The sequence below is a fragment of the Corythoichthys intestinalis genome, chromosome 10, assembly GCF_030265065.1.
Source record: "Corythoichthys intestinalis isolate RoL2023-P3 chromosome 10, ASM3026506v1, whole genome shotgun sequence".
NCBI classification, from domain to species: domain Eukaryota; kingdom Metazoa; phylum Chordata; class Actinopteri; order Syngnathiformes; family Syngnathidae; genus Corythoichthys; species Corythoichthys intestinalis.
This window is the reverse complement of record NC_080404.1, coordinates 32,093,942-32,117,852: the sequence shown is the minus strand read 5'-3', so window position 1 is coordinate 32,117,852 and position 23,911 is coordinate 32,093,942. Positions and strand designations below refer to the sequence as shown.

General features: G+C 38.7%; 1 protein-coding gene across 2 annotated transcripts in view; it reads left to right on the top strand.

Annotated features, from left to right (window-relative positions):
- The window catches only part of LOC130923341 (inhibitory synaptic factor 2A-like), a 77,814-nt gene extending 55,859 nt beyond the window's left edge, over nt 1-21,955 (top strand). Inside the window, exons 5-6 of one of the 2 annotated variants that reach the window (XM_057848986.1) lie at nt 16,948-17,410; nt 21,263-21,955. In XM_057848986.1, coding sequence (XP_057704969.1) covers nt 16,948-17,131 — 184 coding nt within the window. In that variant the 3' untranslated portion in view covers nt 17,132-17,410; nt 21,263-21,955. Of the gene's footprint in view, nt 1-11,108; nt 11,441-16,947; nt 17,411-21,262 lie in introns of those variants that run through there. The other variant, XM_057848987.1, reaches the window with a different exon arrangement.
- The last annotated feature ends 1,956 nt before the right edge of the window (nt 21,956-23,911 follow it).

The following is a 23,911-nucleotide window of genomic DNA, read 5'->3' as shown; positions in this document are numbered from 1 at the left end:
TAGTGCTGTCAAACATCGCGTTAATGGGCAGTAATTATTTTTTAAAATTAATCACATTAAAATATTTGATGCAATGATGGGTCATTCCGTGCATGCGTTGCCTCAAACAGTTTACAATGACACCATTTTAGCACATTGAGAGCGAAAAGGCAGAGAAATGCGAGTGGACACAGGCGTTTATTGGACCACACCTTTTATTGGCTTAAGCTTTGGCAACTCTTTCACAACAAATATAAGTATTGTAGCGAACGACATGGGGCAGAATGGAACGAGACGATCTTTTTCTTAACACTCTTAATTGAACACAACGCAGATCATACTGTATACCATTTGCAGCCACCACTGACAGTCATGGTTGCCCAACTCCCCATCATGCATTTGGGCGGAACAGTTAAGTCGCTACAGTATCATTTAGTGAAAGCACAACAAAAATAATATTCCTATCCCTCAAAATAAATAATGTTCACAAAAAGAAAAGCGCTCAATGCAAAGAGAACTGGCATTCCCCATCAAGTTAGCTACAGTATGCAAAATACACATAAAACTTACTCAGACTTTGCCTTGGCTAAATCTCTCATTAATTTAAAACTCGCCATTGACACCTTGTGGTGTATTTCAAACACTAACTTACGTAGTTAAAGACACTGTGGAAGAACAGCAGGGAGCCCATGTGACGTCCCGCTCAACGTCAACAATGGCGAGCTATTAATTTATTTTTTGATTGAAAATTTTACAAATTTTATTAAAACGAAAACATTAAGATGGGTTTTAATTAGGGCTGTCAAACGAATAAAAATTTTAATCGAGTTAATTACAGCTTAAAAATTAATTAATCGTAATTAATCGCAATTCAAACCATCTATAAAATATGCCATATTTTTCTGTAAATTATTGTTGGAATGGAAAGACAAGATGGATATATACATTCAACATACGGTACATAAGGACTGTATTTGTTTATTATAACAATAAATCAACAAGATGGCATTAACATTATTAACATTCTGTTAAAGCGATCCATAGATAGAAAGACTTGTAGTTTTTAAAAGATAAATGTTAGTACAAGTTATAGAAATGTTATATTAAAACCCCTCTTAATGTTTTCGTTTTAATAAAATTTGTAAAATTTTCAATCAAAAAATAAACTAGTAGCCCACCATTGTTGATGTCAATAATTACTTACACAATGCTCATGGGTGCTGAAGCCTATAAAATCAGTCGCACCCAAGCGCCAGCAGAGGGCGGTAAAACTCCATAAAACACAATTAACAAGTGGGCATTTCACTGTACTGTCATTTAAATCTGTCTGAGCGGGGCATGTGCGTTAATTGTGTCATATATTTTAACGTGATTAATTAAAAAAATTAATTACCGCCCGTTAACGCGATAATTTTGACAGCCCTAGCTTTAATATAAAATTACAATAACTTGTACTCATGTTTATCTTTTAAGAACTACAAGTCTTTCTATCAGTGCATCTCTTTAACAGAAAGAATGTTAATAATGTTAATGCCATCATGTGGATTTATTGTTATAATAAACAAATACAGTACTTACAGTATTACAGTATGTTGAATGCTTATGTCATCTTTCCATTCCAACTATAATTTACTGAAAAATATGGCATATTTTAGAGATGGTTTGAATTGCGATTAATTGCGATTAATTAATTTTTAATCTGTGATTAACTCGATTAAAAATTCTAATTGTTTGACAGCCCTATTTTAAATATGTCCACCATTTGTGATCACCCTACACCCAGTACTCACCGTCCAGGCCCCTTTGTCTTGAAAGAAAATTTCTCTGTTCGACTGACATCACATCCTTACAATTATCTTATTCCGTTGGTTCATGCCACCACTGTGGACGTCTAGTTTTGGCAGAGAAATGCTGGCTTTGTTGTGTTGGGTTTGAAAGGGACAGAACAAAACATCCCTGCTCTATTGTTATCTTACCAGAATCCAGTTAGAAAGTGGCTTGTTTGTAAGGGAATGTCATAACGGCAGAAGAGAGGTGTGAAGTTTGACGAGCCAACACTTCGCCTGCCTTGGTAGAGTATGTTGAAAGCCAATTTTATACATCGTACCAGACAGCACATGCTGGTGTTGCCACGTTTAAAATTTTCACCTGACAGGATGACACTGATAGTGTTGCGGTACACAGGGTTGATCGATTCCTGGTCATAGGCGTGAAGGTGAAGGACTATATCTGTATGAGCCCTGCCTGGTGACCAATCCAGGAAACAATGGGTTTTGGTTAACTATGGAGTATGTTCCTATGGCATGTAGTAAAGTCTTAATAACAGCAAATACTGTAGTTATAAGAGCAAAATGTTTTGTCTATAAATATTCACGTTTTATTTTGTACAATAGACCCGCCACTGCATAAGCTGTTTGTAACCTCCAAATATCCTTTTGCCCACATTCCACCGACATAGGCTGAAGCCTTCTCATGAGTCTAACCAGAATAATCGGGTGAAAATGAACGGATTTGATGCTGTGTTGCTGTGTCAAGGCAATGTCCCGCTTCACTGAGTTCTGTTTCAAAGGAAAAGTCACGTAAATAAATCTACTGTTAAAACTCTGATATGGTTGTTTTGCAGGATCTTCGCATAAGGCAGACTTGCCAGCCACAGCCGGTGAAGAGAACACAGTGTGACTGACGTACATTTAAAATAGCAGGTCGCGGCCATGAGGAGGCAAAAAAATCAATTATTGCTCAAAGTCAAACAGGCAGAAACCGCATGTTGCGGCCATACCACAGATTAGAATCCCCTGAGATGTATCCCTTTAATTTCAGAGCACTACAAGTTCTCGAGTGTATGTCCGATAAAATCAGGATTCCGGCAGCTGCTGAGCTAAGGTGCTCAATCAGAGTCACTGGGTCTTATCCAGACCTCAGCTCTCGATGCCTGACATCATCCCCGCCCCATCACCTCCGCTACCCCATCCTCCCGTATGCAGCAGACTATCATCAATCATCGCAACAAATGGAGCGCATGTATGGCAAAACAAAAGAAAGGAGAAAGGCTCAACATGTGGATGATGAATCGGGAAAATAACCATGTGCTGTAATTTTTACATCGAACCGGGAGAGGAACGAAAGAAAAGGTCATTTCAAACACATTTTTCACTTTCCCCATCTGATATTGAGACACTCCTGTTATTTGTCTGCTGCTTCTGTCAATACAGTGGAGGACTGCAGAAACAAATGTGAGCTGTACAGCAATTTTATTGGAAATTGGAGTTGTTAAGACTTTAAGCACCCAGAGTTGTGATATTCAATCATTATACAATAGTTAGTTCTGTCGAAGCAATTTCTTCAGATGAGTCCTATTATGATAATACAACAGGCATTGGGAATTTTAGCTTTTCTTATCATTCTCCTTGGCAGGTGATCTAAATTTTTCTTACATAAACACGTCAATGGTCAGTGGGTATCTTACTCTTGAGTTCAATGGGCATTGAATCGATTGGAACTGAACTGTTCTGCCTATTTTAGAAGATTGCCTTTCTAACACCTGTCCTGTTCAGCTGATTGACACGGAGAATGGAAATCTGAATGTCCAATTGGTCTGAACATTTTTACTGTATCTCATAGCACATGGGTGGTAGCTCTGTTGTACAATTAACGTCTTTAGTGGGGCAAACTGAAACTCTGCTCACAAATTTGGCGGTGCTCTCCGGCGTTTCTTGGTCCACATATTCAATCTTTGGTTCTCGCTCAGTAGTTGTTGTCGCTTTTGAAAGTTTGGGTTTGAAAAAATTACGCGTCTTGCATCTTCTGTCCTCAGCTGGTTTTGGCTAAGCAAAGCAAATGACCGTCTCTAAGGTGCTAGTCACACAATCTGTTCAAAAAATAACTTTGACCCATTGTAAAGATATTTTTTGTTCATTTCATTCATTTTCGTTGTTTGTTTTTTTAGTTCACAACTTTTATAGACAAAATCTTACCGGCAAAGTCTTAATTTTAAATTCATACACTTCCGTTCAACGGTTTGGGCTTAGACCCCAAACTTTTGAACGGTAGTGTATATAGTAAAGTCAATTATGTACATGCAATTACATTTTCGGCCACTGGGAGGGACTTAACTCATTCACTCCCAGCCATTTTCACTGGTGCAACCCCCTTCGCTCCCGGCCGTTTTACTGGATTTTGACTGATTTTGCAAGGTCCACAGAAAATTCTGTTCTATTTCTATATAAACATGGAAGCCACCAAAAGAAACATTAGACTCCCTTCTTTCATCAGAAAAAAAAAAATGTAAGTTCATATATTTTTCCATTCTTTATAAATCAGCATTAGAAAATAGCTTAGTTTGAGCAATTTTCCAATTTCTGATGAAAAAACAGAGAAATTGAGCTTTTTGTGAAAGCATACATTTCAAACATAACTTTGACTTTAACGCAACTATTTTTGGCTTCAGTTACATCCCAAACATCTGAATAATGTTTTCCTTTTCCAAAATAACATTAACAACAAGACAAATAGAGCTTTTGATAGCAAAGTAACAGTTTGATTACACATAACTAACAGAGAGATGTTGTGGCAGCGACAGCCGGGTAAACTTTTCCCTCATCGCCGCCTGTCTCATAAAGATGGATTTTTTTTTTTATCTCTGCGGGGTCTGCTCCGCGAGCAGCACGAACTCAATGGCACCGTACGCTGCACTGGTGGTTCCGGTCGTTCTGCTCGGTCGTCCAGCGCCTGGCATCCCGGGCGTCCTCTAGGTTGTTCTGCTCGGTCGTCAGCCGCCTGGCATCCTGAACGCCATTCGGCCGTCTTCCGCCGATGCCCCGGGTGTGCGACCCAGCCGTTCGTTGCCGTTGAATCCGGTTGCGGGTCTTACCAAATGCGCTACTGCCCTCCAGTGGCCAGTTTTATTGCTTTGAAATGGATTTTCAGCTTTGTGCTTTAGAGCTAAATTGAATCAGAACCCAGAGACGTCTCTTGTAAAAAAAAAAAAAAAAAAAAACGTATAAATACGTCTTTGGGACACTGAAACAATTAAAAATAGAACGTATTTATATGTTTTTGGGAGCAAATGAGTTAATCTCCACGTATGGGGGCCTGATGACCAACGAGAAAGAGGAGGTTGGGGGGGGAGTCAGAAAGATAAGTGATTGGGAGTGGTGGAGTGTACACAAATCAGCCATGTAAGGTGTAGAACCCAGTATTTGTGTGAATCTTTTGTGAGTGTGAGTAAGTTGGCATCCTATTCTATGCTGCCTGATCGCTAATCCTGACTGAGTTTTTCTACTTGAGTGTGTCTAATTGCACCTAGTCATGCGTGAATCCCATCAGACATGTGAAGATGCATTGCCTTTCATCCAAGCAGACTTGTTTAGTTCACACAACAAGTCTTAGTTAGGCGTGAAGTCTAGTCCTGCTACATGAAGCAGATGAAGACCACTCAGATTGAAAGGGAAATGTCTTCTAACTAGGGCTGTCAAAATTATCGCGTTAACGGGCGGTATTTTATTTATTTATTTTAATTAATCACGTTAAAATATTTGACGCAATTAACGCACAATTGCCCTGCTCAAACAGATTAAAATGACAGCAACAATGGCGGGCTACTAGTTTATTTTTTGATTGAAAATTTTACAAATTTTATTTAATGAAAACATGAAGAGGGGTTTTAATATAACATTTCTATAACTTGTACTAACATTTATCTTTTAAGAACCACAAGTCTTTCTATCCATGGATCGCTTTAACAGAATGTTAATAATGGTAATGCCATCTTGTTGATTTATTGTTATAATAAAGAAATACAGTACTTATGTACCGTATGTTGAATGTATATATCCATCTTGTGTCTTATCTTTCCATTCCAACAATAATTTACAGAAAAATATGGCATATTTTATAGATGGTTTGAATTGTGATTAATTGCGTTTAATTACAATTAATTCATTTTTAAACTGTAATTAACTCGATTAAAATTTTTAATTGTTTGACACCCCTACTTCTAACACAACCAAAACAAGAGCAGTCCAGTTGTGATCGATTCAACCCCTGCAGAGTGAAATGACGTGGATCAATAATATTTACAGGTTATCATACCATGGGTTCTTCAAAACTTTGTCAAGGTGCACATATGTTTTTTATCAGGGGAAAAATAATTCCAAGAAATTGGTCACATTGTTTGCCTCCATTTTGTATTCTGACTATTTTGGGTAACATAAGTCCATCACGGAGGATGCACCAAATGAAAACATCGTGTGACACTTGTAACACTCCAATTATTGTAAGTCAGCGAATACTGTACTAGTGGAAATGAATTGATTTTCTTCATTAGTTGAAGCTCTTGGTACGTCAGTCCCTCAACACGAAATTTAGTGCACATCCCTCATAACAGATTGCACAAAAACTCAACCACATATTTATTTCCATACCACTCTGCATTTTTGTGCACATTGTGTAATTAGAGCGCCATAATATTAGCTGAGCTGGGGCTCAAAAGAGGTACACATGGCCCACTTGTTCTTAAAGCACATCAACAACACCACTGTAAGAGCGTTGTTGCACTTTATGAGAGGCCCACCGCTGCGTCCGCCACAACATGCTTGATTACATCATTACAGGTATCGTCTGCTATCATGCCGCTGAATTGAAAACAAAAACAAGCAAAAGTACAGTATGTAGAGTTTCCAGTCGGGAGCAGACAATAAGTTTGAAATACAGTCAAGTGGAATGAAATGCAGCCACGGTGTTCTGTGATGAGAGCGAAGAGCTCATTAGCTTCGGTGTCCCACGCTGAGGCAGCGGAGCAAAAGCTCTTCTAGTGAACAATTGTCAAGATTTGTGCATCCTGTTTTGTTCTCATTAATGAGATTGGCTTTTTCCTGTGTGTTTGTGAAGCACAGAGCATGTAATAGATGCCGTCGGCTTGCGATTTACATGACAAAGGCAGAATTTCTGTATGGCATTTACATATCCTTTGGCGAATTTTGTATTTTGTTTTTTTTTTTAACACTTCAGCTTGTCATGAGAGGAAATAGAGTCCACTCTGGTGATTTAATCAACTGCATACTACTACGCTGTTGGGCCTGAAGCACTCATCTTGTCAAGTGAAGGACTTTCAAGTGTGAAATGACCAAAGGGGAAGTCAGAGAAGACAGAGATATGAATTCACGAATGTTGCCGAAGCAGGGAGAAAAGAAAAAGACATATTATGATTAAAAGAAAAGAAACAATCATACAAAGTGTTTAGTGTTATACAAACAATTCTTCACAGATTAAACAAATGATTAATCTCCCTTTTTTCGGTGCCCCAGAAAAGCTCCCGTGTCTTCAGCTGCTCTGTGAAGGTGATCTTGCTGTATTTAGTGTCTATGTTTGCTCTAACACCTGCGCTACCAAACCACCTGCAGTAAACGGTGTTGTCTGCCCGGGCATTTGTCCACAATATCCACTAAGTGCTGTGATCAGCCAAGTAATTAATTGCTTAATAATTGCTGGGGCTATTTGGTAGCGCTCCATACTGATGTGCTTTCCTTTTGCACTGTGACAGCCAAAGACTTTGTGCATAAAGAAAACAAGCACACGAGAGTGGGAACTAGTGATGGATAATCTGTTAAATCACTGTAGGACCTTCCAGTTTGGGTGTCTGTCTCCATCAATAGCACTGAAACATGATCATTCATTGCCTGCCCTACCAAGTCAAATGGGTTGGACGTCTATCATTGTCACTGGCAACCAATGAGTTTATTGAAGGGTTGTAGGTGAGCCTGGCTGGAGTATTTACACACTCAGTCACACAGTCAATGAGTGGGAATTGAATCCACAATGCCTTCACGGAAGTCAAGCGAGTGAACCACTATAATGTCACTGACTTATTTGATTGTTTAGAATTGATTATTGAGTAACTCTTGAGCCAATGAAAGGCAATGGGGAGCACAACTGGCTTCAACTCAAAGATGCCATTGACTAGAGCAGGGATTATGAAAGTATAGGGATGACTTGCGATAAGAGTTGAATTTGTTCTGTGACCAATGCTTACATTTCAAATCATATTTTCCCATTGAAAGCAACAGAAAAGCTACTAATCCATTCCAGCCATTCCTCAAAAGCGAATAAAAACTGATGTAATTTAAATTTTAAGGAGAAAAATGTATATGGCGGAAAACACAGACGAGACTGAAAAAGCAGTTTCTGCTCTTGCAGTCCTCTTTAAAAAAATCAGCTGTATTTTAAGCCAGAACAACTGATGTGTTTGATAGAACAATATCAATATATGCTGCCATAGCAGATTCATGGCTCATTAAGCCCCCAAACTATTTGTTCGTTTTACCCTGAAAACCCCCGTTTACAGACGTTGCGCAACCGCTTTTGTTTTAACCCAGCCATAAAACTAAGGTAATTAATTATATTTATTATTCAAAATGTCTGTTGTTTTTAGCTTAGAATCATTCATTGATGTCTAATATTTCGTTAAAAAAAAAAAAAAAAAAAACGACTTTAAAAAATTATTCACTCGCATATTTTAAACTTTTAAACAAATTACGTCACAATAAAAAAAAAATGGCGTCTGTAAAAAAGTCACGGATATCTTCCTCATAACTATTGCTTAATTGTATTTTTTTTTTTGTAACCGTCGCATTTTCTCTAAAATGTTACATGATAAATAATTGATACAAACAAAGAAAAATTGAAAAAAATCGTTTAAAGGGGTAAATATATGAAAAAGAAAATCTCGACCACTCCTCAAAGTCTGGGATTTCTGCATCGCAGCCCTTGTTATATTACCATGTTTCACCCATAAAATCCCCCAAAAAACCAGCTGCGGCCATTCACAGCTGTGTCTTGACACTCAGTGATACATTCTACATGGAGTTTTTGGATTGAAACAAGGTAAGTACGCAATATCATCTCGTTAAAGTCATGGCGTCTGTAATTCTGCTCTCAAGTGCTCTCGCCTCCAGATAGGGTTTTGCGGTTTAAAAACCTTTTTTTTTTAGAAATGCCCTCCTGTTGAAAAATGTTCTTCCACCAGAAAATAAATATTTTAAGCTTTCCAATGATGTAACACACACGCATATCGGACAATTTTGAAATTTGGCCAAATTGGGGGTCTCAGAGCGGAACTTCAAGTCAGCGGAGTGTTTTCCGCCATATGCTTTTAATATTGTCCTTTACGAAAATTTGAGGTAATGACCAAATAATCCCCTTTATGTCTATTGTTGCATATTGTTCCAAATACACTCACTGTAATTCTTGCAGTTTTCAGTTTAATTAGAAAGTAATATACAAGTGGGAGTGAAATCAGTCAGCTTGCAGCTTGGTTTTTGAAAACTACAGGTAGTGCGTACTCGACTTACACAATTTCAACTTTACGACGCCGGAGTCTCATCCGTCATTTTATCTGCATTTGTTTTTACTTTTGTTTGTTTGTTTTTTTGTGGCACAAACAGTACCTAATGTACCTCACAGCATCTTATGTTTTACTTTACCTTATTAACATGACTTGTTCTGTCCTCGCTAAATCTGAAGTTGTTCAGTTTGACAGACAGCAAACAAAGCAATTCTGCTTTTGGAAGCTTTTTACTTCCTTCACTTTTGACAATTTGTAAAGCTTTAACACACATATGTGCACGTCTGTTCAAAATGACACGCATTTTAACAATAAAACACTTGACACATAACGATTGGTGTTCAAACGTCCATCTAGTCTGATCAATATGTAAATTTAGTGGATAAAAGTAGCTTAAATGCTACGAATGCTAACGTATTTACAATTCTCATAGCACATCGCTCACATGTAACTCCACAAACTGTAGCTCTGAACTTAATTAATAATGCATACACAAACATATTAGCTGGAGCAACTTACAGGCTAATGTGGGCCAAACCAGAGGGCAGCTATCCTTTATCCATGTGAGACATCTGAGTGCTCCTGTATGGAAGCATTATTGAACGACAGTCCAGCCAGACCCAATACTGCCACCAGAGAGCAGTGTATCCTCCACCGTTAAACAAATACATTACTTATGGACGTTTTGGATAGTTATTTTGATGTTTTTTAAGGGTTAATTCCGACTTAAGCGGAAATTCGGGTTATGTCACCAGTGTAGGAACGGTACTCGTTCATAACCCGGGGACTTCCTGTATTGACTGTTTTCTAGAGAATTCGGTGCCGAAAACTTTAGGCCGAAAATAGCTAAAATTGTATTTTCGGTTATCGGTTAAAGGGCAACTGAAGAGGTTTTCAGATTTCGCTCTTAAGTGTTTTACTCAGTTGAATTGTATTAAATGCATCATTCGCTCTCTCAAAAAGTCACATTGAAAAATTATAATAATAATTGACCGCGTAGTTTTTAAGTTATGGCCATAGCAACGAGGGACGCGCCGTCCTGCCGACCGCTACCTCATGACGTAACTTCCAGGAAGCATCGCCACCACTCTGAACACGGAAATATAGCACCACGCTATCCTCGCCATATATTGCAAATATTTTCCGGGTTTTATTTGCGGGATTCGTCATGCCATCTCGATGTGTAGCGATGAATTACTCACAGGAAGACTCCAGACTCTAGGAGTGGTCCAAAAAAAAACATCTCCTGCAAAGGTTTGGACCGTTTTTGTTAGCATGCATACAGGTCCCCAATCGGCTCATTGTTTTTATCAATTCAGCCACGACAGCTTTGAAAACCTACAACAATGCAACCTTGGTTTTACAAAGACGTAAGTTGAACATGAATGGCTTTTTTTGATAAACGAGGGGGACTCCTACTGCCTGTTTGTTGACGTGCGACATTTTTTTGTTGTTGCTGTTGGCCTGTCATAAGTACATAGGTTGGCTGACATGTCGTCTACTCATGTGATTTTATTACTATATCAATAGGTATTATGTAAATTCTAATGTCCCCAGCACCAAATAGGTCCTTGGCTCGTTGTTTTTTGCCTGTCACAGGGTAGATATAAAGCACAATAACTTGTTATACTTCAACATCAAGGTCTGTCTATTTGAAGAGGGAACAATAGCATCAAATAGATGCTGCTTTGACTGGGGCATTATTATTTGATCACCAAGAAATTATTATTAAATTAAAATTAGGATTCATCCAATATTTTCATGCTGCTGTGATTTTTTTTTTCTCCAGGAAGCCAAACATTAAAAATTAAGTGGCGGAAACCCTCAACACGAAAAAAGCGTTGCAAATCAGTCGCCACCCAGTTTCCCAAAATCAAGAGAGAGTGGGTCGAGTCATATGATGACCCAAGTGATGCGGTGTCCAGCGATGACGACTGAAGAGATCCTTTGAGGCCTGCCAGATGCTGAATTTCTTCCGTCTGCGACATCAGATGACGATGACTTAGGAGAAATAAATGTAGCAAATTTTGATGACATGAAATCATAAACTAGTCATATATACAGTACACATTTTTTAAAGGAAACATCTAGTTACCTTCATAGATAATACATATTTATCATATAAATACATATTTCCCACTGCCATTATCATTTTTCAATGTTGCGCTAGTCCGTTGCTATCCTTTGTTTTGCTTACTAAATTTATGTTATTTATATTATCTGACAGCGAAAGCTGATGCTGATTCAACATAAATCTGGTAGCATTTATTATTGTGGCTTATTGAATATTTTTTTCAGAATGTAATATATTTACAATATATTATATAACAATAGAATACATTAAACAGTCAACAAAATGTGTCAATGTTGTTTACAATTTATGGTTTTATTTTTTTAATGTAATTCATGCCCCTGTCAGCGCTTCAGCCTCCTCAAGTTTGGCTCTCATGTCTGGGATCTCCTGACGACACAGGCATAATGTTGGAAGGGTAATTACTTGACGGTTTACAGCAACACATGGAAAATAAAATCGTTTTATCATTTATTTTGAAAAATCAATAACATAGCAATCATTTAGCCACATTTGGGCTAGCTTTACCATATTTAGATCAGTAGGAGCTGTCCCATTACCTAATATCCAGTTTTAGCTATGTGGAGAGCATGGGAAAAATATACAACCACGTAATCGCATTCTCTCTAATAAAAAAATCACGATGCAGGATTTAGGCTTACCACTCACTCTCCCGTTCGTGAAGTGTCGAGCTGTCAAATATCAAGTAAATCGCCGTCATCTGACGCCTCAGGTTCAAACATGTAGGGATTAATTGTAGTTCATCTTTCCTGGGAGCCTTTGCCATCGGTAGCGTCACGAAAGAGCGATCCTGAATGGTTACCTTTGGTGGTAATATCACTGACATCGTTGTTGCTGCTATGCTAGCTGTGGGTAGTCTTCTGTTGCCTATGTCACACTTCCGGGTTTGCGAAGGGACCATTAACGGAGTGCAAAAAAACTAAAAAAACGCAAATTATCCTTACAATTACGTGTTGATAATGTCATAGTTGTTTTGACCAACTCGTCAAAGTTTATATTCATAAAATTACACCAAAATCCGTAAAGGTCTTCAGTTGCCCTTTAAAAGGTTGAAAATTTACCACCGAAAAGTGTGAAGAACCTTAGTCCTCTTGTGATGACTTAATCAAAATACAGCAAGCTAACACTACCGGCTCACAGCCATTATGTCCTGTTTGGAAGTATTTTGATGCATCAAAGAAATATAGAAATGATTGAATGAAGGAAAATCATCTGGCGCACTGACGCTAAGCGGGTGTGATTGCTATGCAGATCTGACAAGCTGAGGCCGGATCCGGCACGCAATCGCCTGCTTTTGGGGTTGTTTGTCATGGACCATGTTTTCAGAGACTATTTTTAAAAAATAACTTTTCTCTATTGTTCATAATTTCTATACAAGTAGGCCGTGGCTTACTTTTAGTCAAAGTTGTTGAATTTATTAATTTCCTCCATAGGTCATATACTAATGTCCTCAAAGTCCCGAGCTACAGCGCTAGATGCTGAGTTAAGCATGTATTCTTATCGTTGATAAATGAAACCTCCTCCATAATTATCATAAGCATTTTCATTTTTGTGAGGTTCGCCGCATACCAAAGCTGTGGGGGGGTTCCTATTAGCAAAGTACTACCAAGTGCTCCGTAATCATTGTATTCGGGTTCTGTTCTTAACTGACACTTATCTCCGAAGTCAGGACGGTTTCCAGGATTGATTATGCCAGTGCGATTGTTGCGTATCTGTCAGCGAGCTAATTGCGCTGCCCATCACACTGGTTAGCCTATAATGCCTGGGGTGAAGCCCCAGTGTGTAACTGCCTGCCAACAAAGTTGACCTTGATGCATCCGATGAATCTCTTTTGGCTGCGTCTCTTTAATCCAGCCGTCCTTTTTATCATTAGGTCCTGTATTGTTAGGCATGAGGCTCCCAAAACCCCAAAACAGCTGCAGTTTTTCTTCTCAGGTTCAGGTTATGCTATGGACTGTCATGTTAGCAGGCAAATTGCCTGGGATTCATTATTTCAGATTCCTGTGATGACAGTCTTGGAATTTAGTGCATAGCCTTGGATATAAATACATTAACGGAACACAGCAAATCAATAGCAATAGGGCAAAAGAAAACGCGGTCTAATGTTGGATTTATTCCATGCTGGAATTCGAGCAGTTAATCACGGCCTGCTTGGCCTTTGCCTGCTTGCTTGCATTTGCCTGGAATTAAGCCGCACACTTCTCCTGGCAGAGGCAGATTTAATCGTCTAGAGGGTTCAAGTCCAGTGTCGCTACAGAAATGTCGCACAATGACCAGGATTTGACTGACGGACTTTGACGTCCGATGTCACGTGAAGCCACACACAAACATCTACGAAAGCTTCTTTTAAAAATGGAAATATAATCTAAGCAGGGGGAAGCCCTTTGACTTCATGCATGCAAGATGCCAACTGGGGGAATTTAGGGGATTGCGTGTCACAAGAGATATGTGCTTTCCTTTCAGCTTCCATCTGGATCTGCAACTTATTAACATAAAGAACAAGCAAGAAGACATAAAGTGATGCATGTGACACCCGCACAAATGACAAGATGTGAAAGTTTGCAAGTGTTGGAATTAATGTACTTCTCAACTGACATTTATTTTAAAACTGCTTTACTTTGTACTGGGTAACATTGCAGAAGTGATTTTACAAAATGTCAGGAGGGTAGACAAAAGTGTTACTACTTCTGCTGTAGGCTATTTTTACATTTTAAATCATAGTGGAAATTCAGGCCCATTGTTGTATCCACTTTTCCCCATTTTTATCACTTTTCTTTTGCTGTTTTCAGGTGATAGTAGGGGTGTAACGGTACACAAAAATCTCGGTTCGGTACGTACCTCGGTTTTGAGGTCACGGTTCGGTTCATTTTCGGTACAGTAAGAAAACAAAATGCAAAATATAAATGTGCTAGTTGTTTATTACACACCTCTGTGCTTTCAACAATGGGAATATTAGCCTATACGAAGGTAGAATTCTGCTCAAAAAGTAGCGGGTATTTAAAGGGTATGACAACACCTGGGGAAATGCTAATATTCCATCATTTATCCATAACGCATGCCTTTTGGATTCATATCATGCCACTTTGTGTAATTACATACATCGCAACACCAAGAAAATGATAGAAATTTGGATCGATTGTCAAGCGAAAAGGACCCGCCCACGAGATCCCGGAAATCTAGCATTTTGTGTGCGTGACGTCACTACAAGGAAACAAGTACTCAGTGCTTAGTACTGAATGGCGGCAATGATAGTGGACAATTTTGTTTCTAGTTGCAGCGACGAATCCGACGTAACGAACATTCTTCTAATGGTGACGAGGAGAGTTATGAACTTTTCTTTGGTGTTTTGGGTTATCAATTTGAGCCCAAACGAAAGCCAATGCAGCCTAATGAAAGGATCATTGAGAGGAGCAATCACACTGATGAAACACCGGCAACATCGTGTGGGAAACACCGAATGGTTTGTTTTGCATTTCTTTTTGTGAAGCTGATACACCGCAAAATAATGTAATGTATAGAATAATTATCATTTATTGTGCTATCATAGCTTTTCGCTCTGCCAACAGACACAAATATGAATGGGATTAGAGGATTTGTTCTATATATTTTACGAGCGATAATTTATGCATGTGTCCAGTCCTATATCCAATGCGTGATATGTTTTTATTATAAAAGAGTACTCACTCTGGCCATTTAGGTGACTGCGCGTGTATGGTGGGCACCGCATCTGCTTTCATCAGCAATTTCTTAGCAAAACCTGATTTCCTTTGTCCATAGTTCGAATAGCTTTCAGGTGTAAAATGCGCACCACACAAAACCGTGCCGGAGGCCGGGTCTGCAAAATTAGCCCTCTTAGCACGGACGAACTTTACTCATTGTCTGCGTAGTCCAGCTCTTTTTCTCGCGTTTGGGAACTCGTGGGTACTACATTGCGACAAATGGCAATTTGTAGACCACATAGCATGACAGGTTTGAACCATTTTAGCGATTTTTTGATGAAACAGGAACGCAACTCTCTCACCGATAAACGACGATGGCACCTGCCTCGACCTTTCGTTTCCTTGTTATGACGTCTCCACTCCATTCGGCTGTTTCCGGAATACTTTCGGAAATGTTCGTAATTTTTTGTCTATTTTCTTTAATTGCTCATGAATGTGATTTATTTCTTTTGTTAACTTTATTAATAATTGTTATCTTGCCACATAACGGTTCTATTGATATCTCACAGCCCCTTAGTGTTTTAATACCCTTTAAAGATAATCCAACAACAATTTGCCTTTCAGACCCCGGGTACTGGTCAGCTTTCTTTCTAAAAGAAAGAAGAAAAAAGAAGTCCTGTGCTAAAGAGAAAAGCAATCTCAATGACAAAGATTTTAACAGGTATTTTACAAATGAAATGCCTTAATGAAACTTTTTTTTTCTAATGAACGGTTTTCAAAAGCTTTATTGGTGGATTTTCTCAAGTTAAAGCGGCACACAGAAATTAATAAATTTAATTGTTCAAGCAGGATTTGTGTATTATTATTATTTAATTACAGGTGTTTTAGCTCATTTCAATTTATTTTATTTGAATGGGCTATTATTTATTTTATTATGTGTTTATATTTTACAAATGTGATGTAGTATTCATTTATATTGTATATTTTATGTTGTATAACTTTAGTTCCTATGTGAATATTAGTTCCTACTTGTTTTGTTGTGGTAGGAGGGTTTTGTATTGAACACGGGGCCGTGTTGAATATTATTATAGCAGAGAAAACAGCAGTAAATCAACAAAGAAAAGTCAACTGTGCCCCGATCTACCACTCAAGAGATCTGATGGAGTCAAAAAGTAGGTTACGATTGCATATTAGTTTGAAAATCGACCGGATCCTCTGTATTTTTACACGAATGACTTCCGGTCTGCCAGATCCTAGCTACCGGTAGTAGTATTGATGCAGGAGGGTCGCGTCTCGAGTCAAATAATAAACTCTGCCGTTCTTTTCGCGTGCGTCGCGTTGAGCCGCTTCTGGGACGCGTCTAACACGCGGCCGCACTGCGACTGGTGTGTAATGGCTGATCGACTTTAACGCCCGCGTTTCACTGCGTTCTCGCGGCGGCCACTTTGTCGCGCTGTTGACGTTTCTGGGTTATATACTGTCCTACCGTGTTGGTCCTCATTATAGTAGAGAAGACAGAGTAAATATAATCTACATAAAAAAACTCTAACCCGATCGACTCACAGCCTCGAAAAGTAAGGGTTACATTACGTCAGAAACTCGTTCGGTACGCCTCCGTTCCAAACCGAGCACCACGTACCGAAACGGTTCAATACAAATACATGTACCGTTACACCCTTAGGTGACAGAGTCACAAAATAAGTGTGTCTTCTGCCACAAATTTTACCAAACAAACAAACTTTCTTCTTTTTAGAAATGGCTCACTTTGTTGTGAAAGTGATATAAAGTACAGTATCAGTGACGGTTCCGAGGGAGTACTGCAAGTTTTCATTTCCTCTGTCTGTTGTAATCCCTTTCATGGTCTGCTCTTGTTACAGCGTGGAGCTGGACTTCAAATTGCAGGAGGACAAGCTGCAGCCCCTGATGAAGAGACTTTGCCCCCAGGACAGCCAACAATGTCCTGCCCTGCCTTACTCCAACGAAGTGTTCACATCCACACCCAAACGTAAATCCAAATCGGACTCGAAGAAGCACGCCCGCTGGAAACTGTGGTTTCTTTGAACAGAACATGAATGCTTTGGAAAAGGCCTTTTATCGGGTGCACTAATACCCCGTGCTCGTCTCAAAATGGATGAAAGAATATTCCAGAGGAGGAATCAAGCCAAGACGATGGATAACAGTACGGTTGAGAAGCGTTCATTTTTGGGGTTCTGAGCAGAGACTGCACGTCAAGTCAGCAGGGAGAAAACACAACAAAAAAATAAATATATATTTCAAACTCTGCCAAATCTTTTTCTGGCATGTTAGCTGAAGAGGATGGATAAACACCTGAAAATCTAGGTGAGCTTTTTTTGCACAAATATTCCTCTGTTATGAAAAGGTACTTGGCAAGAGTCAAACTTGTTAGGATCTTCTGTATAAAGTAATGAATCTTAATCTAATGTGCCGATCCATAGGAGGCCTATTTTCAAAAATATAAAATATTTTCAAAACCAAAGGCGCTAGCGGCCTAAAACCAATACAGGCATCTCCCTAGGTATATAGGAGTCCCCATGAGCAGCGACATCAAAAAATTCAAAGTCGTTCACCAATAAAATCTTGATTAATTATTTTTGTCCAAGTATAACAAAACTTAAAATGGTTTCAAAATTCTCAAATTTTACGCTAGATGCACAAAAATCGCCAAATGTAGAGATAATCCCCTATATTTTCAGGATCAATAGCAATATTTATCATATAAGTCTTTTCCCAAAATAGTAACTTACATTTTTTTTTTTTTTTTTTTTGTGATTTAGTAGAGGTTTTCAACACTTCTTAATAAATCACTCAATTTTCACACCAGAAATTTAATACTTGAGGAAAGTTTGCAGAATAATCATAATTTTACTAAACAAAAGCAAAATTTTTATTTATCTATACAATCGCAACTTATTGAGGTTCAGTTCCGATGTTACTATTCCCTCAGCACGTCTTGCCGGCTATCAGCCACTCATCGTTTTTAGATTGAAATGTTACATAAAATAAAAAAATGTAAATGGGGATTTGTTTTTTTGTATGGACGCAGAAATGAAAGGGAAAAATCAATGGGAGAAATTAGCCACTACGGCATTGGCGTCATAGGTTGCAATATTTACATAAAATTTTTTTTGCTTTTGACCAAGAATCGTGACTGTTTTACGTCCATATCTAAATAGAATTCGGGGATTTAAGCATTTAGAAACAACAATTTTCAACGGAAAAAGCTCTTTGTTTTCAAAAGGCCGCAGATACAGTGGCTTAAAGACTAGCAGCACATTCAACATATTCACATAAAATAAATGCTAACTGTCCGGTTTTTCTGCTTTTAACCAAGAATCAAGATTGTTTTACATTCATATCTTTAAAAAAAATCCAGGATTTAAGCATTTATTCACAAGAATTTTCAACGTAAAAGGTCTTTGTCTGTGTTTCCACTCAGTCAGTTTTGACGGAGATAGGTCCCCGTATTAATCGGTCCTGCGCCCCGTATCCCGTCAATATCACTATGAAGTCTATGAGATATTTCTGTGATCATCTTTGTGAAACTTTTCAAAGGCCTCATTAAATGGTACAACCCCGGCTTATCAGCTGGCTTTGGAATTGGCTTTAGAATTGAATGGGCAGCTTCATTTGCAGCTCGCGTGTCCTCGTACTCTTTTAGAACACCCTCTTTTAAGTGGCTTATTAAGATGTGTTTCTCGCCAGCCATACAGCACACTTGAGTGTGACGTCACAGGAAGAGAGCGCTTGATTTAAAAAACGCACACATCCCAATCCACCGACAGAGTGCCAAAAATATTACAGTACATATTATCGGCCCTATTAATAATGTTATTGGATTTATTGGGATGACATCATAATTCCTATTATCGGACCAATAATTATCGGGCCAATAATTACGGTGCACCAGTAGTTAAAGGCAAAAAAAACGGGCAGTTATCATTTATTTTACGTAAATATTTCAAGCTAAAACTACACTATTGTGTAATTAAACGTAGCGGCAGTCACAAAACAAAGAGCTTTTTAAGTTGCAAGTTCTTGTAAATAAATATGTAAATCCCAGGAATTTCTATCGATATGAAGGTAAAACAGTCTAGATTCTTGGTTAAAAGCAAAAAAAAAAGTGCAGTTATCATTTATTTTATGTAAATATTTTAAGCTAAACTTAAGCTAATTTTTTCCATGCATTTTTTTCACAACGTTTCAAAGTGCATGCGTGGGGCTCTTTTATATTATAATTACCTTGAATCCTCCACCAAATCACTCGTGAGACACTCCTGCCTGCTTGTGTGCAGTAAAATATTTGTCCTTTTTCCACCTAAATCCGGCGTTTGAACGCAGCGTGTGTTTGAGTTTATCACAGTGAAAGCCAACTCAGCTCTGCCTGGGTCGGCCCAGATGGGAAGGCGTGGCGTAATGTTTGTAGGAGCTGTCTTGTTAACTGATGGTGAAGTCTATGATTCAGCCTTAACTGTGTCATGTAATGTTAAATTAGCTGTACATATTAAAAAAAATAATGAAAATCTGAATTTATTTCAATGGTTCAATTCAAAAGGTGAAACTTATTGTGATGACCAGAAATAGCGAATAGGTTTGTATTTAATAAAAAGTACAACAAAGGAAGCACGCCACAAACAGCTCCCGAATTTAACAAAGTACAACTAAGGAAGCACCAAAAATGAGCAAAGTAGGATACAACTGCAGGAAACGTTGTAGCTAGAGATGTCCCGATCGATCACGTCATTTTCAAAGTATCGGGATCGGCAAAAAAATATCGGCCATGCCTTTTTTTAATATATATATTTTTTTTTTAATTTAATCGTTTTCTAATTGTATTTAACGTTACAAACATAATATGTTACACTCATCCAGAGTCTTTAGTTTAGGCTTAAAGTAGGGTTATCAAATTTATCCAGATAACGGCGGTAATTAATTTTTAAAAATATGTATCACGTTAAAATATTTAACACAATTAATACATGCGCTGCACGACCCACCCACGCATTGTCACGCGCAATCTGTAATGGCACCGTTTTACCTATATAGAGTGATAAATGGCAGCGTAAAATGAGTGGAGTGAATTTTGGCAGCCTTTAGAGCCTTTTTTTAATTGGCTAAAGTATTACAATCCCTCTCCCTACGATTAGAAATATCATGGGAAGCAATGTGGGGAAGCAAGGTAGCAAATGATCTTTTTCATAACACCTTAAGTTATTTCCCAACGCAGAGAAGATATATCAATTGATAGCACTACGCACAGTCATGGTTCCACTTCCCATCATGCATTGGGGCATGGCTAAAGTATCATTTACTGAAAGCTCAACAAATACACTAGATGGCAATATTTAGTCACAATATACAAAGTCACAAGTCTTTCTATCCGTGGATCCCTCACAGAAAGAATGTTAATAATGTAAATGCCATCCTGAGGATTTATTGTCATAATAAACAAATACAGTACTTCTGTACTGTATGTTTAATGTATATATTCGTCTGAGTTTTATTCATTTTTTTCTTAATGCATTGCCAAAATGTATATGATCGGGGAAAATTATCGGGAATGATTGGAAGTGAATCGGGAGCAAAAAAATGCAATCGGATCGGGAAATATCGGGATCGGCAGATACTCAAACTAAAACGATCGGGATCGGATCGGGAGCAAAAAAACATGATCAGAACAACCCTAGTTGTAGCGCATGCCGCACGAGGACGAGGGCACACAAAGCGGTAAGCAAAGCAATCGTCTTTAAATACAGTGCGCTTGTAATGCATCACAAAGAACAATTGAGAACACAAACATGTCACAAAGAACAACTTAGAACACAAACATGACAGCACATGACACTTATAGCTCATACATGGACTGCACACAGGGTTAAATATATTTAATGCTTTTATTTTGCCATGATTTTGATGGTTAGCTTGCATTTAATGAAAATGCCAAACTATCTCCTTCAAGATTTCTTTTGATTATACAAGAAACAATCAAAATTAATTTGAATATGAAATCATTTTTGCTTGTTATTGTATTCCTTTCTTGTGGTGTTGAAATGTAGGTATTGTTTTCCTGCAAGATATAATCAACAAAATATGTAACACAAAGAAATATCACCGGGACTATTTTTAAATGACATGCTAATGCAATCCCACTTTTTGTCTTTCTTGCCTTTCCAGCATATTGCTTGGCAACAAGAAGGTTCCCATGAAGGGCCTTCTATTGGTGAAGGTGTATTCTTTGAATGGACACCACCTCCAGCAAAGCACAACAATTGACTATTTACGAGGAATATGTGTCAAGGACTGAAGTACATACTTCCTGCTCGGCCGAGGGCTCCCCTGCCTCTTTTATTCATCCATCTGCCCTGTACCTTCTTTCAATTCAGCGCTCTGTGCAAATAACGAACCAACATCGCCTTACTTTGCCCCTTAATGGATGATACATGGAGTTCAGAATGTATCTATATTTTGCGCACCGGCTGTGTTTACTGCCTCGTAAAGTATCTTCTGCAGGCTTAGACTGAGAGGCTACATGATGGAGAAAGGTGCTTGAATTTTCTAGTTTTATGGCCCAGATGAAGGTATTAAGTTTTGGTTATCAAGAAAAATCGCACATGTACGACTAAACCAGCTGTAAAAACAACCTGCAGAAAATACACCGAGTAAATACAGCCACTGCCCACACTTTATATTGTAATCTAATATTTATAGCAAAGATGATGAGATTTTAGCAGGAAAAAAAGGCATGAGTGAGTCTCTCCTTAATTTTTTAAAATGGTATTTTCTGGATGAGCTCACATTTTTAACAACACATGCATACATATTTGTATTTTTAGGATGATGTGATACCTTGGATGTCCCAGTGGAAAGTAAAGGATGTTATTGAAAGGCCTTGTTGTTGTTTTAAAGATTGTTTTTTGTTCCCAAGCAGATCCACTATTTCCCAGGAGATTACATGAGGATGCTTAACTGTATTATACTGTAATTCGCCTTTTCTCCTTCTTGGTGAAGCAGCGAGTTGAAAAAAATCTATTACAGTGTAGCCTCACCATACCATTGCACCCGCAGAGAGACGCCTGATTTTCGTTAACAAACATGATTTGGCATCCGGTTTCTGAGCCTTCAGCCCGCCCCTCTGAGTGTTCCGTTTCCAGTCTATTTCCTAGTGGAAAATCTTGAATGGAAAATGGAAATCTTAGATGAAATTTTCAACAAAGTATTGAGGGAAACTTTCCGGATCCACAAAACTAAAGTGATCACAATCGTGGCATCAATAGCTAACCGTGAAGAAACATGGCAGTCATGCACCCAGACCGGCTCCGGAACTGTAGCCATAGGAGGGGGTGGGGCAGCAAAAACCAGAAGCCAAGGGGAAACGCGGCCAAAATATTGAAGCGCACAACATTCCTGTCCCCTTTGGGTTGGCAGATAAATGCTTCACACTGTACTTTTTGGTGAAATTGCGCCTGTACTACGTTCTGTATCACAAATGGTTATCATACTATTGTTGCATTTCAATCAGAAAATATAAAGGCTAACAAACGCCACTCTAATGTTAGCAATGATCAGTTGAACATACGGCATTTGGAGTCAACAACTTATGTCTATTACCAACAATTCAAGGAGTATATGCTACAGTCTTCAAACATAAGGGTTTTCAAATTGCAGCTTTCGGTGGTTTTGGCAACGTCAGTGGACAAGAGCAGTAGATTTTGCCTAATGGAAGACCGCAATTCCCATGAGGACCTGTGCATGTGTCGTAAAGTCCTGATCTGCCAGTCGCCTGCAGTCGGACTGAACCACAGTGTGTTTCCAGTGGCTGTGTAAAGGAAGAATAGCGATAAGCAGTGCTTAATTTGTAAATCATCAGGTGCCAGAACGCAAAGTACATATGACAGCGCAGGGATGACGAGACGGGCACAGGTCCCGGAACTTACACAGAAAATGGTGCTGAAAACAACATGCAAATGCCCACTTATCATGCGGTGGGACTTACAAGCCTCAATTTCAGATAATATCCCTGGTATAAATATTATGACAACAATTTACAATTTAATTAGGCTATACTCTGCACAGCATGGGCAACTGCCCACAAAACCACAGGTGGGACTTACAGTACACAGTCAGCAATTAGTTTCTCAACCGGTCTAACTTGTAAAACATAAAAAAAATATTTTAAAAAATCTAAGATTACAATAAATAACACAAACCCATTCTCTTGCGAGTTTAATCCTCCCTGCCTTCTCTGCCCACAAAATTCCCACCGCATTACAAATTGTGCAGCCCAAACCCGAATTTCCCATAAGGGTACTGGCCTGTTGCTCCGGCTGTTGGTGGTCCACCTGGCTGACTGCTGGCGCTGTAGCTGGCCCCCATTTTGGGTGGCGCTGAACCTGACCAGCTGCTGCCACAGTAGCAGCCTCCTGCCCTGGCTTTGCTGGCTGTCCATGAACATGGGTAGCTGCTGCGGCGCCAGCCTCCTGCTGCACCCGGTCCTGCCCGTTAGCATGATCGCTGCAGCTGCCCTCATCGCCGGTTGTTGCTTTTCTGACTCGTTTTGAACCATCTTCCTTCTTTTTGAAAAAAGTCTTTTTGGCTTGTTGAAATACTATTTGATCCTGGCTGCTTGCTCCCCAGATGCCGCAAAGTTCCAAAGTATTTTTGTTTTTTTTTTATATTAGGGACATGATTTGTTGGCCCAGCTTTTCAGTTCATCAACAAATCTCCGACTCTTTCAAATGACGTTAAATTTTTATAAACAACATGCAATTCTTTGGATTTGTTCTCTAAATGAATATATGCATATTATTATTTTTAGGGCTGTTA